Below are 20,466 nucleotides of genomic sequence, written 5' to 3'. Positions count from 1 at the left end.
GGGATGGGATTGGGGGGCTTCTGCCTTTGCCTCATGCTGTCACCATCTGCAGATCAGGTAGTATTTCTAACTTTTGCTGTACTCTGTAATAGGAGAAGGGTGAGTTTGGCATTAACAGTGCCTTGAGGCTGTGCCTTCACTGCCTCGCTGTTAAGAAATAGCATATAGTGATCCAGCTACAAACTAATAAATACCTTTTTCTTCCATGTATAAGTCAGAGTAATGCATTTTGCAGCTTAGCAGAATGGATGGAAAGGCAATGATTTATTAAAGACTTAATTTATTATGCTGGGGAAGGAAGTGTAATTACATCATTGTTGATTATGCCAGAGTTGCAAAGTACTCAGTGCTGAGGGACATTAAAACCCCTCACTCTGCTGGAGTTAGCATGCATTGTAGGTGCTTCAGGTTTTATTCACATTTTGTTACTGTTTCCCTGGCAATCCCACAGGAGTATATCATTCTCCTCTTCCATCAAGGTGAAAGTTGGCACTAAATTGTTATCAGTGATTAGTAAAATCATTAGTGCAAATATGGCTCAGATGTTTTAAATCATCAGATTCACATCTTTATTACCAGGTTGATAATTTGTCAACTTTAATTGATCCATAAAGAACCTCATTGGATCTTCATTTGTTCTGGCCTCCTCAGAGGACAAATATGTTCTTGACACTGAAATTTTTGTGTTACTGGATTTGGAACACTTAACTTACTGCATAGTATTTTAGACAGGGCTTGTTTTGTTTTGGTTTTTGTTTTTCAAGCCCTGAATTCTTTTGACTTCCATTGTTTGTTGCAGAAGATACCAGTAAAGAAGTGCTTTTTTTCCATTTTCAAAGGTTATCGAGTTTGATGATGGATCAGGATCAGTTCTGCGGATACAGCCCCTGCGCGTTCATCGAGATGAAGCTATCTATGAGTGCACAGCCACCAATAGTGTTGGGGAGATAAACACGAGTGCCAAGTTAACAGTGTTAGAAGGTAAGGGGGAAGTTTTTGCATGCCTAAAGTGGCAGGAGACATGGCTTTGGCAGCTACATGTTGATGTGCTGCATTTAAATGATGTGGTGATATTCTAGCTTGATTTGGTAAAGCTTCCTGTATCAGTTGCTCTATTTTTTCCTATAATAGAACCTCATATTTTTGAGACAATCATGGAAGGATTGCAGATTCTGAACTTTCTTTAGAGTGTTTTTGCTGTCTGATTGAGAGGTGTCATTTCTGACTTGAAGAGCTATCTACAGAGACATTTGTATACTTTCCTCATCTGTTTGCTTTGATGTAATACCCATCTTCAGGGTATCCAAGTATTGTATCTGACAATCAGAAACTTAATCTATGTTGCTGAACCTTCTGGATTAAATCAGCGCACAGATATTCAGGTTACTCTTCAGGTTTAGAATTTGATGTGAAATGTAGTTGTGTTTGTTTTTCACTGTACTCACGACTTACAATTCTGACTCTTCTGTTAAAGAGTAGATTTTCCTCCTTGTCTCCTATTTGAGTAGGTTTTATTTCGCTTGCTATGTTGTGTCTGCTGAATGGAATATTTTGTGGAAAAAGTTTATTAGATAAAACCAGGCATGTGAACAGTTGATTTTTTAAATATTAAATTGTCAGAATTATTGTTTGCTTTTAAGGAAAGGTGGGGTTTTTCCAGCTTATCAGTGTGTTCTATCATTTGTTTATGTATAGGATTTTGTAAATGTACTGAGGTGTTACAAATCCGGGGCATTTGGCTGAATGGATTTTTACCCCTTGCATTTTTACCCCTTACAAGCAGGAAAAGGCTTAGGCAAATTGCTTATTGTTTATAGATTCATGCAGAAACTTCTAAGTAATGAAAAAACTAGACTGGAAAGTGTTTATTGTTGTAGGATTTTGAACCAGAGGAGACTGGTTATCCTGGTGGTGAGTGTGCCAGCCTCACATGACAAGTTGCCTATTGTTCCTTGTTCTCCCATCCCCATTTATAGCATAGAGGTAATCATATTTTCCTCTCTGCTCTGTGACAAAGAATACATTAAACAACTGTAATGTGCTCAGGCACCGTGGTGATGGGAATCATAGAAATCATTCAATACCTGATGTGATTGTGTATCTTGTTTCTGGAGGTGGGGCATCTTAAAGATCAGTTTGCTCTCCAGTAATAGTATTATTAAGAATAATCTATAGGTGCTATAGACTTGAAAATTATTGGGGGACAAAAATCAAATTCCTTTTGTTACTTCTTGCCTTTGCAGCCGTGTATGCAAGTGCATAAAGCTCAGTGGAGCTCTTTCAGCAGTTTATGTGCAGATCTGCATTTAAATGCTTCCTGCAACTGGATTTTTGTGATACTGGATGCTTCAATACCAAACTCTTCCATGCAGATTCCTGTTTCCTTTGGTTATAGTTGCCTTTATGTATCTTGGATATGTATGCACATGCACACACACGCTAATAATTTATTTGCTCTGTGTTAAGTGTTCAAAGGCCCACAGAGACATGCCTTGCATCAAGGAGCACAACAGTATTTCTTAGCTCCATGGTGTTCCTGCTGATTTCCTGACGAGGTAAAACTTGCAGACCACCACATAAATAGGGAATGTTAGGAAACACCACAGACGGGAAAAGACATGCGGGCACACAATTTAGGAGCTGCAGAAGCAGAAGTCAGTAGCAGTCAAGCACCGAGCCTGCTTTTCTGTTTGGAAAATTCCTTTAATTGGGAGTAATGATTGTTGAACATGATCCCATAAGGTCAAAAACGATCTGCAGGCTGGGGAGGCTGTGTTTTCCACTCAAACTGAAAAGTATCGACCCCTTGCTGTGCAGTCTTGTAATGGGCAAAATTAAGAAACATTTGCTGCCTAACGATTTGTATGTGCTCATGCATAGAGTTGTGAGCTTGACTGTGAGGATGGAGAGCTACATGTGCCTTTTATGTTGGCTTCACTGACAAGGAAGATGAATTCTGTTATGATGTATTTATATTTAAGAAAAAAATGTTTTACATTGCCCTTTCTGAGACTTTTCTACGGACAGCTCTGAATTTTTCAGTCATGTTATCTTATTTTTCTGCATTGTCTAATAGAGATTATGATGTTTATGCATTTTATGAATATGATTTTTTTTAAATTACTATTAATATTCCTTTGTTTACACATTGCCAAAGTAGATATTGCAACTCAGTGCCCTGGTTGTGGTTGTTTACTTTCAAAGGCTTCCAAAAAATAGTGCTAAGTGCCCAGCTTCTCTGTTATGCCATCACTTTTTTAACATGAGTTTTCTAGAGGTATTTGTAAATGACACATTTTATGTGGAACCCTTGATACTCTCAAGACTGTCAACTAGGATTGGATTTTTCCCTCTGCTTTTGGGGTTAAAATAATTTCTGTAATTGGTCTCAGATGGCAGTTTGAATGATACAGACATTCTGCACTTCCTTTCAAGAACTTGACTAATGCGGTGGTCCCTGGTGCATGACAAAGCTTATCATAGACGTCCTCGTGGTTACATGCTGCTAAATACACAGCATGTATTGATTTTGACATTAAAAATCCTTTATAACAGTAAGTTTTAATGCTTCTTCACAATTTGCCTTTAGAACATAGGCCTTAACATTAAATCCAGAAGTCACAGTTAGGGTTTACCAGGCTGTTATTAGATGTCTTTGTAGCTAACTAAGCTGGAGCTTTATTTTATTTAGATTTCTGCGATGTTTTACAGATCAAAAGCAGGTTATTCTTTCTAATTGCCAGCTTATTTAATTCTGAATATTAAGAGAGAAGCATGAATCCAGTCTTCCAGGGGAATCAGGAATTCTCACATAAGTGAATCTCTTTTAACAGTTCAGTTCCCTACTGCCCTTTTATTCTTTGCTTCCATGTCTCTCATTTTTCCCTTCTAACTGCAAATCCTGTTGTGACCAAACTATGTATACTTTGTGTAACTGGAAATTATTTCTCCTGTTGATAGCAGAAGAAATAGACATGCGTATACCTTCTCTTCTCATTTCTCCTGGGTAGCTGATAAGCTGAATTATGTATGAGTCATATTGAACATTTCTATCTTTTTTCCAATTATGACCTGAAGCAGCACAGAAGTATGTTTCTGCTTGGCAGAGGAGGAAGGCAGTGCAGAGAGGGGGAAGGCTAGAATCAATAAGCTGACACACATTCTCAAGAAAAGCCTCAGGGACAGTTAGTGGCACTAACAAATTAATAAATATATTATTCAGTGGTAATGTTGAGAATTACAGAACATTTTAAATAGGCTATATGAAATATAAGTAGGAAGGATGCCAGCATGCAAGAACATAGCAACAGGCTGATGGCAGGAGTGCAGAAGTCCATGATGTCCTTCCATGAGGCTCTTTGTATGCTCTGCATTGCAGCTGTATTGGGAAGGTAATGGTAACAGTGTTTGTCTCTAGTTGCCTCTATGTACACCAAATGATGCCTTCAGTCACTGTTTTCCAGCAGTTTCCACCCAACAGGAAGATAAGGAAAAACAGTGGGAAAAAAGGTCTTCAAGAGGCAGGGAGAAATATATCGATTCTTTGGAAGAGAAGGGAGGCTCAAATACAAAGTATGTTATCAGTCCCTTCTCCCAGGGCTTTCCAACTGGGACACTCAGTTTTGATTTCCAGAACTGGAAAGCCAGTTGATTGCAACTGGTCCTTTAATGCTTTACAAGCAGTCTTTTTTCACTCCCTTGTAATCCAGACCATACAGTCGTATCCAAGTGACACTAAATATATTCAGTTTCATTTCCCTTTGTTTTTAAGTAGGTTAAATGAAAATACCATCTCCAATTTCCATTCTAGATCTATGCAAATCCCCTATGCCTCTATCCCAGACTCCTAATCATGTGGCATGTAGTTATTTGCCTGGAGAGTGCTGCCAGGCTCCACAGGAGAGCAGCTCCTGGTAAAGAGGACAGACAGAGGAGCCGAGGAGGGGTTGCTTGCACAGGGGTTTCAGTCTCAAGGTAACCTGGCAAGTTAAGTTTTCCTGGCTGGCTTTGTGCTGACAGAAGTCAGGGAAGTTTTGGAGTGTTTCACTGCAGCCCTGGTGTCGTGTTTTACCGTGAACTGAAACATCCTCGTGGTATCAACACTGTGCTCAGCACAAATCCAAAACACAGCCCCATACAACGGCGTTAATTTTCTTCTTACTATGAGGAAATTTAAGTCCATCCCAGCCAAAACTAGCACACCTAGAAAGTTCCCGAGTGCAGCAGTTGTCTGGGGTGGCAAGCACTTCTACCATATCGTAATTTGCTGTTTACTGAACCATGTCATGAGCTTAATTTCTTTCACCATCTGCCAGCTGCATTCCAGTTCCTGGGGTTACCCTGTTTGAAATGCTGTAAATGGTAAACATTTGACTGTTACAAATGATTTCTGCAGAGAGCCAGGTCTCAGAAGGCCTGAACCAATATGCCCTTTTTGTAAACATTCATCTAAAAGTGATTTTTGTCATTGGAATAGTAAACAGAAGTTAGCTATGTTTAATCCTTGTTTATCTTTGGTTAGTTACAAAAGGATCAGTTAGATCACTGTACGTTGGCTTCACTGCTTTTGCATCTTTTCGCCAGGAAGAATTTCTCGCAATTTGTTGTAAAGTTGAGACGATTACAGAATGGAAATGGAATCTATTTGCGTGCACTCATTCTGACTCTGTAAATGAATTAAGGCTCCTTGTGCTCTGCTGCTCCTGGGATTGGTACTATTTTCTTTGTGTCTCTGGTCAAGAGAGGACAGGTCTTTCTTCTACATGTTTCATGTTAATTAACTGTTCCAACATCCTTTGGTCTCTCCCGGGGAAGAAAGACTGCTGTGATCCTACTGCAGAGGTCCTACTCCTGTTCTTAGCTCTGTACACAAGCAATCCCAATAGCACTTCCTTCCTGTAGGAGGCAGGCAGTTCATGGACCTCTATAACTATTGCTTTGCCAAGAGCTCCAGTGCAGTGAGACTCCACGTACTTCCCTGCTTAGGGAAATGTCCTAACGTGCAGTGATGCACAGAGAAATAAAGAAGCCTGAGTCTGTCTGCTTTTCATTGGGTCTTGGCATGTCCCATGCTTGTTAAAAAGAGAAACATGAAGCCAACTACTCATGGTGGCCTCATTGCAAAGTTCAGGTTGTCAGCTAAAAGAATCTGAATCTGAGCTCATGTGGACTTGTGCTGTTAAAGCATAAACAGTGTTCATAAGGAAAGAGTGCATCGTGCTGCTTGACAGCAGGTTGCCTAGTATTGGTTGGGTCAGTTTAGGAGCCCTGTCATCATGCTAACAACTCCAGTTGTTTCCCAGGTACTGACCAGTGGCTAAAAGGATTCTTCAAGGGGAAAGGGGTGGTCTCTTGGTCCCACTGCATACAGATTGAGGAGAATTTGTGATCAGCTTCAGTTAGACCACGAAAATTTACAGAGACTGTTTTACTTGTATCACCATTATGTGCCATGCTGCCAAAACCTAGACTGCCATGGTATCTGAAAAACTCTTTCAGCTACTGAAGTTTTGGTATCTATAGAGCACCTATCATTTTAATCCAGGTGTGAACCTCATGGTTCTATGCAAATTATATTTATTTGCTTTCAAAGATTGGATTCAGTAAGAACATTAGTCCCGCTCTTATAGTTTATTCTTATAATATTTAACAAGAAAGACTTTCTTGGCTGTGAAAGAAAGACAAAGAAGTAATTTTCTCAGGTGAAGAAAAGTTTTAACTGTTGTTGGTCTCTCCTTCAAACAGGAGAGTCAGCAGATCTTTAGAATGTATCAGACCCAAATGCCATAATTTCCATTTCTTATCTCTGTTTAAATGATTAACTAATGGCACATAACCATGTAATGTATCTGTGATAGCAAGTTCCCTCAGAAGACTGCCATGCACTAAGGTTAACATCCAGGTTCATTCCACAAGTTTATGAAGCAAGAAATATAACCTTTGAAATGTTTTATATGAAATATCACATTGTTAATGCCAAGCTGAACCTTTTGGAGCTGTGCACTCCCATAAAACCTTGTGTCTGAATAGGTATTGACCTCTTAATCTTGACAACGTTTTTCTTTTGCAGCAAATGGCTGTTTCTGCATATTACCTCTCAAACGAGGTCCTATGAGATGACATCTCTAACGGGATGAGGTGTTGTCACATTCTTAGCAGCCAAGTTTCAGTGGTATTGCAATGCCCAAAAGCAGCACCTGCAATTTGGGAAGGGCTTTCCAGATAGAAACAAGTGAACTTTAGGTGTCAAACAAACAAGAATGGAATATATTCTACAGAATTCTGCAAAAGCTGTAACACAGGGTTCATAGTGCCAAGTAGCTTGAAGTTGTAATTGTGCAGTTATATCCTGTAAAAGACTTCTCAGAGCTTCTGGTCTCACACAATTGATTTATTCCAAGTTTATTTAACAGTTTGTAAGTGCTGACTTTGGTACTGGAAATCATGTTCAGCTAAGAAATTTTGTTGCCAGTAGCAGTTGCCTCCATTTTATTTGCTCCATTTCTGAAATCCCTCATGAAGATATTCAGAAACATGGGGGTTTATTCAGAGCCTTGTGGCAACCTACTGGTATCTTCTGTCTTTTAAGAAAATGAATAATTGAGTCCTGGACGTTATTTTCTCTCTGTTCTTTGGCTCAGGGTGTTGAGACAGCTTTCTTCTCACTTTGTGTTACCTTAGAGCTTCCTGGGAGATTGTCATGAAAAGTGTGTCAGGCTGTTCTAGTGCTGCTCTGCTGTCAAAACGTTCAGCCTATTCCAATAGGTAAATGAGGCACAAGCAGATGAGTTTAACTCTCTGGCAGGGATATGCTCATGCAGGCAGGTTTCTGTCCTGCTGGAGAGGTGTCCCTGTGGGGTTGCCATCTCCCAGCTGAGGCCAGGGATGGCCAGATGACTGCTTCTGCCTCTCTGTTCCAGTTTGAAATCAGACAGGTTAGATTAAATTGTCTGTGGTTTAAACTAATCTGTTTTGACTCTCTGTTGGAACAGATCATCGGTCCCAGCTGGGAGGCAGCAGCCACCAGCGCTGCCTTTCACGTCACTGCAGAAAGCCTGGCATTCCCACATGCCCCGACCCCGTGGCCACAACCATGTCTGGAAAGCTTAGACGGCGCTGGGATTTTGATGGTGTCAGTAGGCAGTAAGCCAGGGGAGAAACATGGCACAGGCCTAGGCTAAAAAGAGTGGTAGTCTAAAAATGGCAGGGGAGTAGAGCAGCAAAGTCAAGGCTGCCAAGGAGGAGACGCATGCCCTATGAAGTTCTTGTACCAGATACTACAGAGGAAGAAAAGGCAAAAATAACATAGGTGGGTTTAAAATATTGTAAATGTCGAAGCAGATTATTTTGTTGGGAAAATGAGTATTTAGGTCCCAGTTAACCAGAAAGTGGCCAACTAAGCCTCCTCTTGCTGTAAAATCCCCACATGAGTTTCATGGGGGTCAGTCTTCTTTCTGATTCTCCTGGCCTCAGTGCTTCCTCCTATTCTGTACCTGTTCCTGTTTGATTTCAGGGACTTCTTTGAACATGCTCTACTACAGATGTGCACACAAAGAATCTTGCAAAGGCCTTTTCGAAAGCACTGATGAATCGATGAATTTTGGAGATAGACCTTTGAATGTGCTCTAGGATCATAGCTGCTTTTTTGATTCAGTTGGTCACTGGCTAGCATAACTTCTCTGCATTTCTCTGATGCACCCACACTTGTCTCCTCTCCTCTCCTCTTGTTTCCAAGCAATATGTGTCAGGCTTACAGCAAAAATTCTAATTATTTCTTATCTTTATTCATATTATTCCTGTCACTTAAGGTGATTTGGCTCTTCTGACTTGATTTTTTTGACTGTCGTCTTTATTTACAGCATCTCCACAGCACTGTCAATTTAAGACCCACCTTTTGTGCAAGGGCTGTTAATGAATCTTGTAATTTCAAAACTGATATTCAGGGAACTTGTTGATAGAGACCATTATTGCACAACTAATAAAAAAATAGTGAACAAGAAAGCGGAGTTGATTAGGTGACAGTGAGCCCTGATTTGGCTCTCCAAGTGTTTATTTGGTAATAACTAGTCTGAGGATGGACCTGGTGACTCTCCTAATAAAATTATTTTGGAGGACTGGCATCCAGAAGAAAATATTTTTATTAATTATGTATGTAGGGTTCTAGAAGTTTTTCAGAGAAGGAGAAAAAAGACATGAAAACCCGTAATTATGAATTAATAATCTTCTTATTGTAAAAGGCATTTAATGGAAATTTATTTGATTCATTTGGAACAGGCAAACGAGAACTTAAATTTGTGTAACTGTGAACCTTGTCAGAATAACCCACACACACATTTCTTGTCAGATTTAACATCTACTGGTGACCATGAGAAACTAAAATAATAGGTCTTTATCATCAGATGTTTCAAAAGACCTTTCTTGCTGCTGGATCTCTTTCAAGATGCCTTGTGCTGGGAGCGTCTGTAGCAACCTGTTATTGACAGATGTGCTCTCTGTAGCTGGTATGTCAGTCCTGCTGCTATCTCCTGCTGACTAATAAAGTTTGTTGCTGGTGTGTATTTGTAGAGTCTTTGAAGTCTGTTAGGTTGTGGAATAGCCTTCTGAAAGAAGTAGTACCTCATTGCTTAACTATTGGAAATTAGTGGGAAATGCTATTTGATGATGCCACATGGATTACCTGCTTTGCTTCCGAGGAAGAAAGGGAAGGGCAAGAGCAAGGTGTCTGGAAAGCCTTTCTGAGGCCTTAACTATTTTTGCAAAACTATCTTTCATATCTGCTCATAACCAAGAGACTGCCCACAGCTTAGTGACCTGTTGTCATTTACTGACATGCCATGGCTTACACAGGCACTTAAGATGGTCATCTTCCCGTACCTTCTTGTGCAGAAGTGGCAGAGTATATCTCCTTGATAAAATTGGAGAGTAGGTTCTTAATTGAAAAGTGGAGCTTGGAGAGTAGAGAATGTGATAACCATGACTGTGGGGAATGCAGTACTTACTGCTACAAAAGCAAAAACTCTTTGTGCAAGGAAGGTTCTATCCAATCATCGTATGTTCTGTGTCTTGTCTTCTTCCTCTCACTAAAAATATAAAGTCACAGCCCCAATTAAGTCATTCTTGGAGAAATCAAAATTTTAAAATGTAAGCCAGAAAAATGTGAAACTGGAGTATAAGCATGTGCTGATAAATCTGTAGCAGCAACAGCTGTTCAGAAGAGAGCATGTCCATGTAGGGAGTATGTGTGTTTCTTACTGTACTCTGTGGAAGAGAAGGTTCCACAAGTGTTTAACTTCCTCTCCTGCAGAAAAAGGAAAATCAGGTAACTGCTGCTGCCTTTCGGTCTTGGTCTGAGACGCACAAAACAAAGCAGGTTTTGCACCGAAGACCTGTAATACGGCTCATTCCAACAGCTGGTTTCTGTGTATGATGCTTATTCACAAGTCCCACATCCAGTTGTCCTTATGATCTCTTGTTGGTCTTGTGTTGTTTATATACAGTATGGTGTCAGGAAGGCTCTATGGTTGTGATGCTTATTAAAATGCAGTGCCCAGATAATGAGCAAAAGGAATAACTAGCCCTAATTTTGGATGCGAGGAAATAATTATTGTGAATGTTCATTGTTAATTTGTAACTTGACCTGCTAGTGACTAAAGTATGTTTGGTATCAAGCAAGATAACCTAAAATATATGCATGCCACATGCTGTCTTAGAAGCCCAGTGTTGTAGTAGTCAAATACCACCTTCCCCATAGAGTTTTCTAACAGCTGTTTATTCTTGTGGTTATTTCAGTTGGATAATAAAGTAAGTGACTCTTTCTGGCACTCCCATCTGCTCAGATTCTTTCTGCCCAGAGCTCCGGAATAGCTCTTTCAAATCCTTTATCCTAAGGAAACCAGTGGGTGTGAGGTATAATAAGATCTGTCTTTTCAAGATTATCTAGTGCCTTGATGAGGTAGGTTGGATGTTGCAGTGGGAAAACACTGCAACGTATTCATCTGTTGTGCTAATCCTGTGCTCTGTTCCTTCAATCTTTTTATCACAAGGGTCCAGCCTGGATGAAACCTTTCCAAGTTCTTGGGTGTTAGAGTTGAGTGGAGAAGTCTTAAGTAGCAATCAGAGCTACAACTTTTTCCAGCTGTAGTATGTGAAGATTCACTGTTGTGTTGCTGTTCCAAGGGGGAAATTTCCTTGCAGTAGGAGTGCCTGTCAGCACAGGATGCAGAATGCCTTAAGTAAAACTGTCTGCATGAAGTGCTGCAGGCAACAGAACTGGCATTATGATTTTTTACCTACTGTGAGACCACTGGAAAGGTGTTGGAAACATTGACCTGTTGGAGACCTTGAATAACACCAAGCCCTGCTTTTTGGCACTACATCTCCAAAATGGTGTTTTGTTTACAAGCAAGGTAATACTGGAATTTATTTTTCTGTATCTCTTTGGTTTAGACAGTGCCACAGTTGGTCCCACTGAGGAGAAAGTCCTTGGAGAGAGAACAGAAATTATAAATATATTGATGAAAAATGCTTAAGCTGCTCGTGGGGTGGTATTAACAAAAAAAGCTGCTGCAGGGGAAGGTAATGATTTGGGGAATGCACAGTCCAAGGTGATAGGACATCCAGTATAAAGAAGGTCAGGAGCTGGAACAGAATCAGCCTTCTAAAGAGAGCCTGCATCTCCTTCACTTTGAGTCCTAGGAGGGAGAGCAGTGCGTGCCAGCAGTGCTACAATTCATGGAAGTGCCTTCCAGATGGAGCTGCACTCCAAATGTGTGACAAACAAGCCAGGCTAAGCAGAGCTTGTTGTTCCCTGGAGCCTGTCTGGAAGGGAGACAAGAGTCCAGCTGAACCCCTGGCAGGTATATTAGTACACTGAAAGGCTACATATGGTGGAGATGAAAATGGTTTGCCTGGAAGAGTGAAGAGGTCAGCTGGGAGAGCCCTCGCTTGCATGGACTTTGCTTTGTAAGAAGATGGGGTGCTGTCTTCTGCCTCCTGGTTAATTTGGACAGAGTTTTTCTGTAAGAATATCACTGATGTGAAACCTAGCTGGATTATGCATGTCATCAACAAACACAGCATTGAAGTTGTTGAATGGGTTGAGGCCAGGGGGAAACTCAATGTGTGTTCTTTGCAAGTAAATGATTTGGTTGCTTGATTCAGATGTGAATTTGTCCCTTCAAAAAGCAGCATTGCAGAGAATCTTAGCTGATGCTTTGCCTCCAGGAGTAATCTGGCCTTGTGGAAGAAACAGCAGTTGTTTTGCCTAGAGGTGGTAGGCTCAGTCAGAGTCCACCTGATTGTCATGTAGTGCGCATCCCAGCATTGTAACTTTTGCTGCCATGTGCTCCTGGTCCTGAGGAAGAAATTGCTGAGCAGATGAGTGGTATCCAGACTTGAATTTAAGCAAATATGAATGAAATCCTTATCCTCTGCAGTAGGACTTTCAAAAGGGAGGAAGAAAATAAAAGGGTTCTGGAGGATTCATGTTTTTATTAATTAGACACTAAAAATTATAGAAGTACTAAAAAAAATAAAATAAACCTTAGCTCTTGCCCCAGGCATGAATTTACTAGCTTTAGTTTGTTGTTCAGTTCGGTTCATTGATCTTGTCACAATTGATGATTCATTAAGTTGTGACTACTGTAGAAATTACAATGCACAGATGTAGCTGAACTGCACATCTGTGTGTTCCCAATGTATTAATGATTTAAAAATGCACTTTCTCTCTGGCCATCCACTGTGCTTCAAGTGCCAACTGACATTTTGTATTACTGAGCCATTTGTTGTGGTTGGCAGAGGGAAAGTCTTTTGGTTCTCCTTGTACTTTTTTGGTGACTTTCCTCTGTCACCAAAAAAAAAAATCTTTTTCTATTTTTCTAATTTTCTGTTTCTTCAGATAGCAACCCTGGCCTTGCAGAATGCGAGTTGTGATGTCTGTCTCTTTCTGCAGGCTGCCACCTTCTTCAGTGTCACCTCATTTCTCCTGGTGTTTGCTTGCAGCAGATGGGGTTATTTCCTGCACCGAATTATGGGGAACATGTCACACTCAAAAGCAGGATTTTCTGGTTTCCTGACTTGCCCAGGATTCTGAATTTTAATTTTTGATGTTTGTGTGAGGTGGTGTTGACTTAGAGGAGACCTCAAAAACTTTCAGTGTATTGACTTAAAGGCTGATTGGCACCAGCAATTCAAGAACGTGTGGCAACCATAAAATGTCTTAATTGTTAAACCTACCCCTAGCCTCTTCCCCTAATTCAAACCACTATTCAGATTGGCCCCTATTAGAGACTTGCATTTGATCAAAGCAGAAATCTGAGGAGATGTCTGTCTAACGGAGTGTGGCTTTGCATTGATGAGGCAAGCTATACCCACTATTAAATTATAGTAAGACTATGGCTATGCTGGGTAGTTAGTGCATTTTCTTGTGGTTACATTCTGTCTCTAACACCACTTTCCAGTGCAGACAAACCCATAAGACTCCTTTTGCTTCAGGCCTTTCTGGGAGTACCCAGGGAGAACAGACTGCATCTGTTCAAGCATGTACCAGCCAATGTACCTGGCTCTGTATCCACTTCCAGTTTGATCACAGGCTGTGTGGTAGGAGGGTCCATGTCCGGTATCTCTCACTCACATCCTCTTTGGTTCAGCCATGCAACTATTTCTTAAAGGCAGATTAAAGAATATCTTTAAGAAATTATGTACTATACCATCCAAAAAAAGTGCAAAGCAACTGTAAATCCAGCACTAACTGGTCAGTTTATTGCAATAATTCATACGTAATTCCAGTGTTGAAACTGTATAATCTCAACTTCAATACAAGCCATTTGTCTCTTCCTGAGACTATAAACCCTCTTCTCCGCCCTGTGTCTTTGAGATCCCTTTTTCCACGTAAGCTTCTGTAAATTCTCTTCAACGGGCTGAACATTTGAGCTCTGTAGGCCCCTGTTGTATGGCTTATTTTCTAGCACCTACTGTCCTTTTTAGCTCGTACTGAAGTTCTCTGTGCTGTTTTTGTGCTTTTCTAGAAATATATGCATTGCAATTCACGCTGTATTTTGCTGCAGTAAGAAATGGCTGCAGTGATTGAAACTGAAGGTTAGTGTATCCCACTTTTTTTTTGCCAGGAGTCAGTGCCAAGTGCCAGAGAAGTCTGTAAGGATCATGCTTGTGGTGACGATTCCTTCAAGTACATGCTTCTCTGGCCTCTACTGATGTGTACCTCAGGCATTTTTGAACTAAAAGTAGTGGATTTAGTCAGACTAATGAAAGAAGAATCTAGTTAGGCTTTAAACATCTGGTGTGCATATGATATTGCATATAGCAAGATGTTTCCCAGCTTCACTGTGTAGTCTGTGGAAAAAAAAAGCTGTTAATTTCCAGTATAATTTATGCCCTGCAGTGTTTGTATTAGAAGGGACAGTGGGTTGTTGTTGTTATTATTAGAAGGGACTCTGGATTTAATGGCTCTCTTTGCATCCATGCTTGTGTCTTCATACTGAAAGGTGCTGGTATATTTAGTTGTGATTTAACCTGTGTGTTGTTTTCAACAGCAAAATTATGTGTCCTCATGTGGTAGAAATAGGGCTTGGCAGCACTGTGGAGTTGCTTTACCTTATCTGGCACAGTATTGAATATTGTGAGCCCTTTCAATTGCCATCTTCCAGGACTCCTTCCATCTTGCAGGTTGAACATACGGTTTTGCTCATTCCTGTGGCAACCGAAAGCTGCAGGAGCCCTGTTTGTCCAGGTGATTCAGTGTACAGGGTCAGCCATGTTTAGACAAAATATGAAAGTTTAGGAGGGGTTTTGTGATGAGCACTAGGAGGGAACTCACCTCAGTGACTCAGGGTATTTTTTTTTCAAATTTCTTGTGTTCGGATTACTTTGTACTCACTCTTATTCAGATGCAGTGCGTTGGATGTTGCCTCATTAATCCTGCGCAGTTTGTAGCAGTAGCCTTTGTTATTTATAATGCAAGATGCTCCATGTTTGTGAGGCAGGCTGGCAGCAGGATGTCCTTTGTAACTTGCCTCAGTAGCTCTGGCGAGGGTGTTTTCCTCTAAGGGAAGGGCTTAGCAGCTGTGGAAGGCTACATCCAGGTCTTCCTTATGTTGATTTTGGCAGCAGAAGCATGCACATTCCACATTTCCAGACCTGACTAAGGGCTTTTACCCAGCAGAGGCAAATTTCAAAAGCCATCAAGCACCAGGGCCATTTTTCACTCCGTACCTCGCTAAAATTCAGCCCTGGATCAGTGAATCTGCCCAAGTATTCAGGATCCCCAGTTCAAGATTTGGAGCTACTTTATGCAGATGAAGGATGGTAAATGACAGTCACCCATCAAGACTTGGTTGAAGTTAGCTTCCCCTTTTTGCTTAGAACATTTAATCCTTACACAACTGAGCTGCTATTTGTGATGTATACAAGTCTTAAGCAATGCTGGAGTAAATTGAGGAATGGAGCTGAGCCAGACAGAGCAGGTTCTTTTGATCTTTTCTTTCTCTTTATAGGCAGAGAGGCAAGAGAAACTCGGGAGTGTCCTGTATCCTGTCTAGTCCTACGCTGCTGAATAGTGCCTTTATCTAACCAATGGCAAATACATAAAAAGTGTTCACGAAAAAAATTAAAATGGCATGTTTAACAAAACTGTCTGAAACATAAATCACAAAACTTGACAGTTCATCTTCTCCACCTTCCTAACGACTGTGTCACTAACACTCATTGAAGCACAGAATTGAAATGCCTTCTCTTATCACTTAACCTGTTCTTTTATGGTATACCTTTTTTTTTTTAAAATTGCAGCACTGTTGGCCTTTAGATCAGTGCTGCTGTTCTAAGGCTGGCAAGTGCTGGTTTTCTGTGTCTGAAAAATGAGTCTGCAGAATCTGAATATAACCTGGTGATTCATTACTTTATGCACTTTTCAGTTTGAGATATGACATGCTGAATTTCATGGAAACTGGACCTCACTGCCAAATAACAGAGTTTGAACTTGTTCTCCTTGTGGCATTAATTTACAGCTACTATGGAGGATCAGATAGAGTGGTGCAGACACAAGATTCACCAGCAGAAATTACCCAGATTCCAGTTACACAGTTAACAATTACTCTGTAATGCTGCTAGTGTGACCCTTTCAGCATTTTTTACCTTATTTTGGCATTTCTTGTAGAAGGCCATTCTGTCTTTATGACATTCCTGACAAATGCTCATTGAAGACTGGGATCTTTGAAACTGAAGCTTTGTTGTCAAATGCAAGTTTCAGTAGAGTTTTGGCTAAACCGTAGGAAGTTTTGCCAGTGTTTCATCCCATCACCAGTGTGTCCCAGGCTATTTTTCATTCAGTTAGGAAGGGGAAGTGAGCATTGCTTCTAACTGGAGTGCTACTGCCTTTACAGTAAGTAGCATTTAAGGGAGTATACAGAAGTCCAAAGTTTGTTTAGAATAGAGGTGCAGCTCTTTAGGTTGACTGTGCTTATCTTCAGTACACTAGTCAGCTGCCTTAGATGATAACCTTTCGCTTCAACAATAGAATTAAAAGCAGCTTTTGTTTATTCCTATACCATAATATTTTTATAAAAGAAGTCTGCATATGATCTGCTAATGCTTTTCAGGGAAGCAGAAGTATACTGAGTGCCATTTTTCAGGACATACTTGTGTGTTACCATGTCAGATGCTTTGTGCAGCAGTGCAGGGGTAGGCATTCTACTTGCTGCTCTCTCAATAGATCTGTTGTTTTTCATAAAGATACTTTGCAAGTGCTTTACCAGTTTGCCTTTTTAAGTAATGTGTAGAGGGTTTCCTCTATGAACTCTTGAGTATTTTCCAAAACAAATAAGTTGGAAATTACATTTGGCAAACCCTAAATTCTGAATAATGCAGGTGCAACAAATGTTTTTATTCTGTTTCCTTCAGTTAAAGCTTAATTTCTTGGTGCTGAGCATTTCCACCCATCGTAGAGGTGCTCCTTGCTCTAGCATCTAGGTGCGATTGGCTGATGCTCTTTGTGTAATTGTGTCCGAGGTGATTCTTCTTCATTTGGGGTTAACTCAGTACTTGTTTTACACCAGAAACGTTATCTGCTACTCCAGTTCTGAGACTATGCTAGGTGGAAAAGCTCTGGATAAAAAAGTGAGCCTTGCACCATCTTCCTTGTGCAACTTGAGTCAGTTTCCTGGATGGCAGTGGAGGAAGAAGGCTCAGCTCACAGGGGGGGCACAGCAACCTCATGTGCCATTGTTGACTGTGTCATTAGAATAATGAAGGCTTGGATTGTGGAACCTCATAGCACAGTCCCTGAAACAGCATGGCCATGCAGGTACAGCATGCTACAGTGAGCTCTGCACAGGCATCTGAATGTCCAGGTAAGAGACAGGACAGTTGGTGGGTACACACAAACCTGTGCATGTGACATGAGATAACACAGAAACAAAATGATCGCCTGGAATATCACTGGTTACAGTATAATTGTTGCTTGAATCCTGAAGAGATCCAGTTGGAAAAGAAGGATTTGTAGTCCTGTGTCTTGGTGAATGTGCTACAGAAGGGCCTCTGTCTTAGCATGGAAAAAAAACGTGAAGGAGCTTGTGTGAATATATGAAGTGTGGGTGACGAAGCATTGCGGGTGCCTGGTGAGAGTCAGCACCTTAGTGGAATGCCGTATATCAGGGAGAAGCATGAGTCTTTCAAATAGAAAAATAATGGAGTCTGTTGTCTTAGAGAGCTCAGGGTAGTAGCTGGACAGCCCTCACTGAATGGTCAGGCCTCAGCAATTTAATATTGGGTTGCTTCACAGCTCTGCCTGACAAGAATATACTTTTATTTTGTTGTGCATTAGTGTAATCCGAAGAGAATTTCCAAGGAGCTTCTGAAACCTTTTTAAGATAACAGCTTTTGAGGCTCCATGACATTCAGAATGTTAAATGCTGAAAAAAACCTTAAAGGAACAAGCAATTTAATCATATGAATATTCACATTTTTAGCAAAATAAAATAACTAGTAGTGGAAGGAAAGGAGAAAAGAGGCAGCACAGTCTCAGGCAAATGACTGGCAGAGTTTCACTAGTTAAAAATAAGGAAGGTCCTGAAGTGTAATGGAGTGAATCACTTATGACCAGTTTTACGGTAGAGTAATCTGACATTTACTTTCAATGGTAAATACAGAAAATGATAGTGAAATGCTGAAAATGCGATGTCATAAAAGTTACAGCCCCCTCATCAAGTTTATTATGCTTTGGGAGATAGAAGGTCTTGGTTGCTCCCTGGAATAGTTAAGATGTTTGAAATTTAGACACTGAAATGTAAACTAGTCCTTTGCTACCTAAAGGTTTCAAATGGTCAAATATCAGCACAATTACACAGCCGACCAGTTCTGCTCGAGTGCCCATTGCCTGCTATTGGCTGTGCATCAGTTGGTCATGATCTGCAGGTTTCCACGGAAACTGCATGTACCACTACCTGTGAATAATTGAGAATGGCAGCTGTAATGAGGGAATTTGGGGCAAATTGTGTAAATAATCGTAACTAGATTACAGTGGTAAAATATTTTCACTCTAGATGAAGATTTAACTTCCAGGTTTAAGGAGATTAAACTGAAGAGGTCTAGGAAAGAATCTGTCCTTGTGAAATCTGGGGATGAGTGTTATAAAAGCCATTGCAAATTCCCAGAATTTTTGAGCAGGATTTGGGAAAGTTTTTTTCTGTGTGCTGCCTCAAGGGTCTGATGTCCTTTGTATTTTTGTTCTTGGGGGCAGGTAATTGAAAGGCAAAAGCTCTGAGTTTGTAGCAGCTGTGTTGGCTGGGAAGTGACTGCTCAGACCCCACTGCTTAGGGGCAGGTGCCTTGTTCCTGTCCTACTTGCAAAGACATGTGAGGATACACCAGCGGTTTGGAATAAAATACCCAGACAGCATCTGCCAAGTCTCGCCTGATTTTCCTCTTCAGCTTAGGTATTTATTTCTTTTAAAGTTAGATGCAGTAGCTTAATATTCAGAGCACTCCTGTGCTCTGCAGTGTGATCTGCATAAACCGAAGGAGAGATGCTACAAGCTAGCTCTTTCTATAAAGACAGCTTTGTGTGTAATAGAGAGGAAAAGCCAGCTGCATGTAACAGGATTCACTGTGATTGCTGCTGAGATACTGTAGACATGTATGTATGTTGGGTTGAAGTGACCTGAAGATTTTCCATTGCCCATATCTGGGCATACTGTCTCTTGCACTGAGCTTGCAGAAGAAATGTGTGCAGTCATGCCAGCAGGAGATACGTGTGTTTTGTATTAGCCTAAGGTTAAAAAGAAATGGTGACTGTTTTGTGTGCTGCAGCTAATGAAAAGGTTTGAGCCAAGACATCATAGTTAATTGTATACAGAATTAACTTGTCTTTGAAACTGGTTTTGTTTTATTTTCTGCCAGCAACAGTTTCTCACTGCTGGTAAAGCAGTAGAGTATGTCTATTTTTGTGTGAGCCCAGAGCAAGCCAGGGGGTTGGCATTACCTGGAAGAATATCTTCTTCATCTGGGAAGCTTAAAAAGTCAGTGCTAGACTCCCAGTTGTTCTCATTGCCTCTCAAACCACAGAAAGACCTGAGAAGTAACTGCTTGTACAGTTTAGAGAGATAATGTTAATTGGTGTAACTGAGCTTTCCTCCTCGGAAGTAGTGAACTCCGAAAACTCCCAAATCCTGAGTGTTGCTAGGCTAATTGGATGGTTAAATTTAGCAAAGCTTCCACTGTGCCTTACTGAATAAAACAGAGCTGCCATTTATTATTTAAATGTCTGTTGTGACATTAGGCAGTAGCTCAGGGTGGGCTACCTTGCAAACCAGGCAATCTAGTAAAGTTATTATTGACTTGAAAGATGGAGCTTGTCATGGATTGCATCTGCAATGATGCTGTCAGTTAATTTTGAGCCAGATAGCTGTAACCAGCTTTCATTCCACTAGCAAATACCTGGGGATATATGGGTTATATGCTAGCAGTGCTTGGCTGAAGAGGAATTAGTTTTGTCTTGCAGTCAGTGATCCACAGCATGCAGCAGCCTTAACAATTAAAACCAGAACCTGTCTCAAGACTCTGATCTGAGTATGTAAAAAGGAGGTACCCTAAACTCTGTATTTTGCTTTAAAAAAACCTCAGCTCACCAAAGAAATGCTCTGCTGATGACTGAAAGGTTTAATAATAAAGAAGGTTAAATGGGAGGAAATAGTCTTGCTCAGGTTTCCCTCTGCTTATGGTGCCAGAGCCTTGTCAGAGTGAAATATGTAACACTGGCTGAATGGCTGAGCAGCTTCCATCTGCTTCAGGATCTCTCAAAGATAATCAAGAATGATGAAAATTGTTTCTTCATTTTTGACCTCTAACCAACCTGTTAGCCTTATGTCTATAAAGCAAGGGATGTCTCCAGACTGGACATAAATTGTAATGCCAGTGTAGATCACAACTCCTCTATCAATATTTGAACTGGAAAGAGCTT

General features: G+C 40.7%; 1 protein-coding gene across 17 annotated transcripts in view; it reads left to right on the top strand.

Moving 5' to 3' along the window:
* PTPRF (protein tyrosine phosphatase receptor type F) overlaps nucleotides 1-20,466 on the top strand; it is a 379,859-nt gene that overhangs the window by 184,567 nt on the left and 174,826 nt on the right. For all 17 annotated transcript variants that reach the window (XM_039556062.1, XM_039556074.1, XM_039556073.1 and 14 more), the window contains one exon: nucleotides 840-981. In XM_039556062.1, coding sequence (XP_039411996.1) covers nucleotides 840-981 — 142 coding nt within the window. The remainder of the gene's footprint in view (nucleotides 1-839; nucleotides 982-20,466) is intronic.

Source organism: Corvus cornix, chromosome 8, assembly GCF_000738735.6.
Source record: "Corvus cornix cornix isolate S_Up_H32 chromosome 8, ASM73873v5, whole genome shotgun sequence".
In the NCBI taxonomy this organism is placed as follows: domain Eukaryota; kingdom Metazoa; phylum Chordata; class Aves; order Passeriformes; family Corvidae; genus Corvus; species Corvus cornix.
Note: the sequence above shows the minus strand (reverse complement) of the source record. Positions and strands in the feature narration are given on the sequence as shown.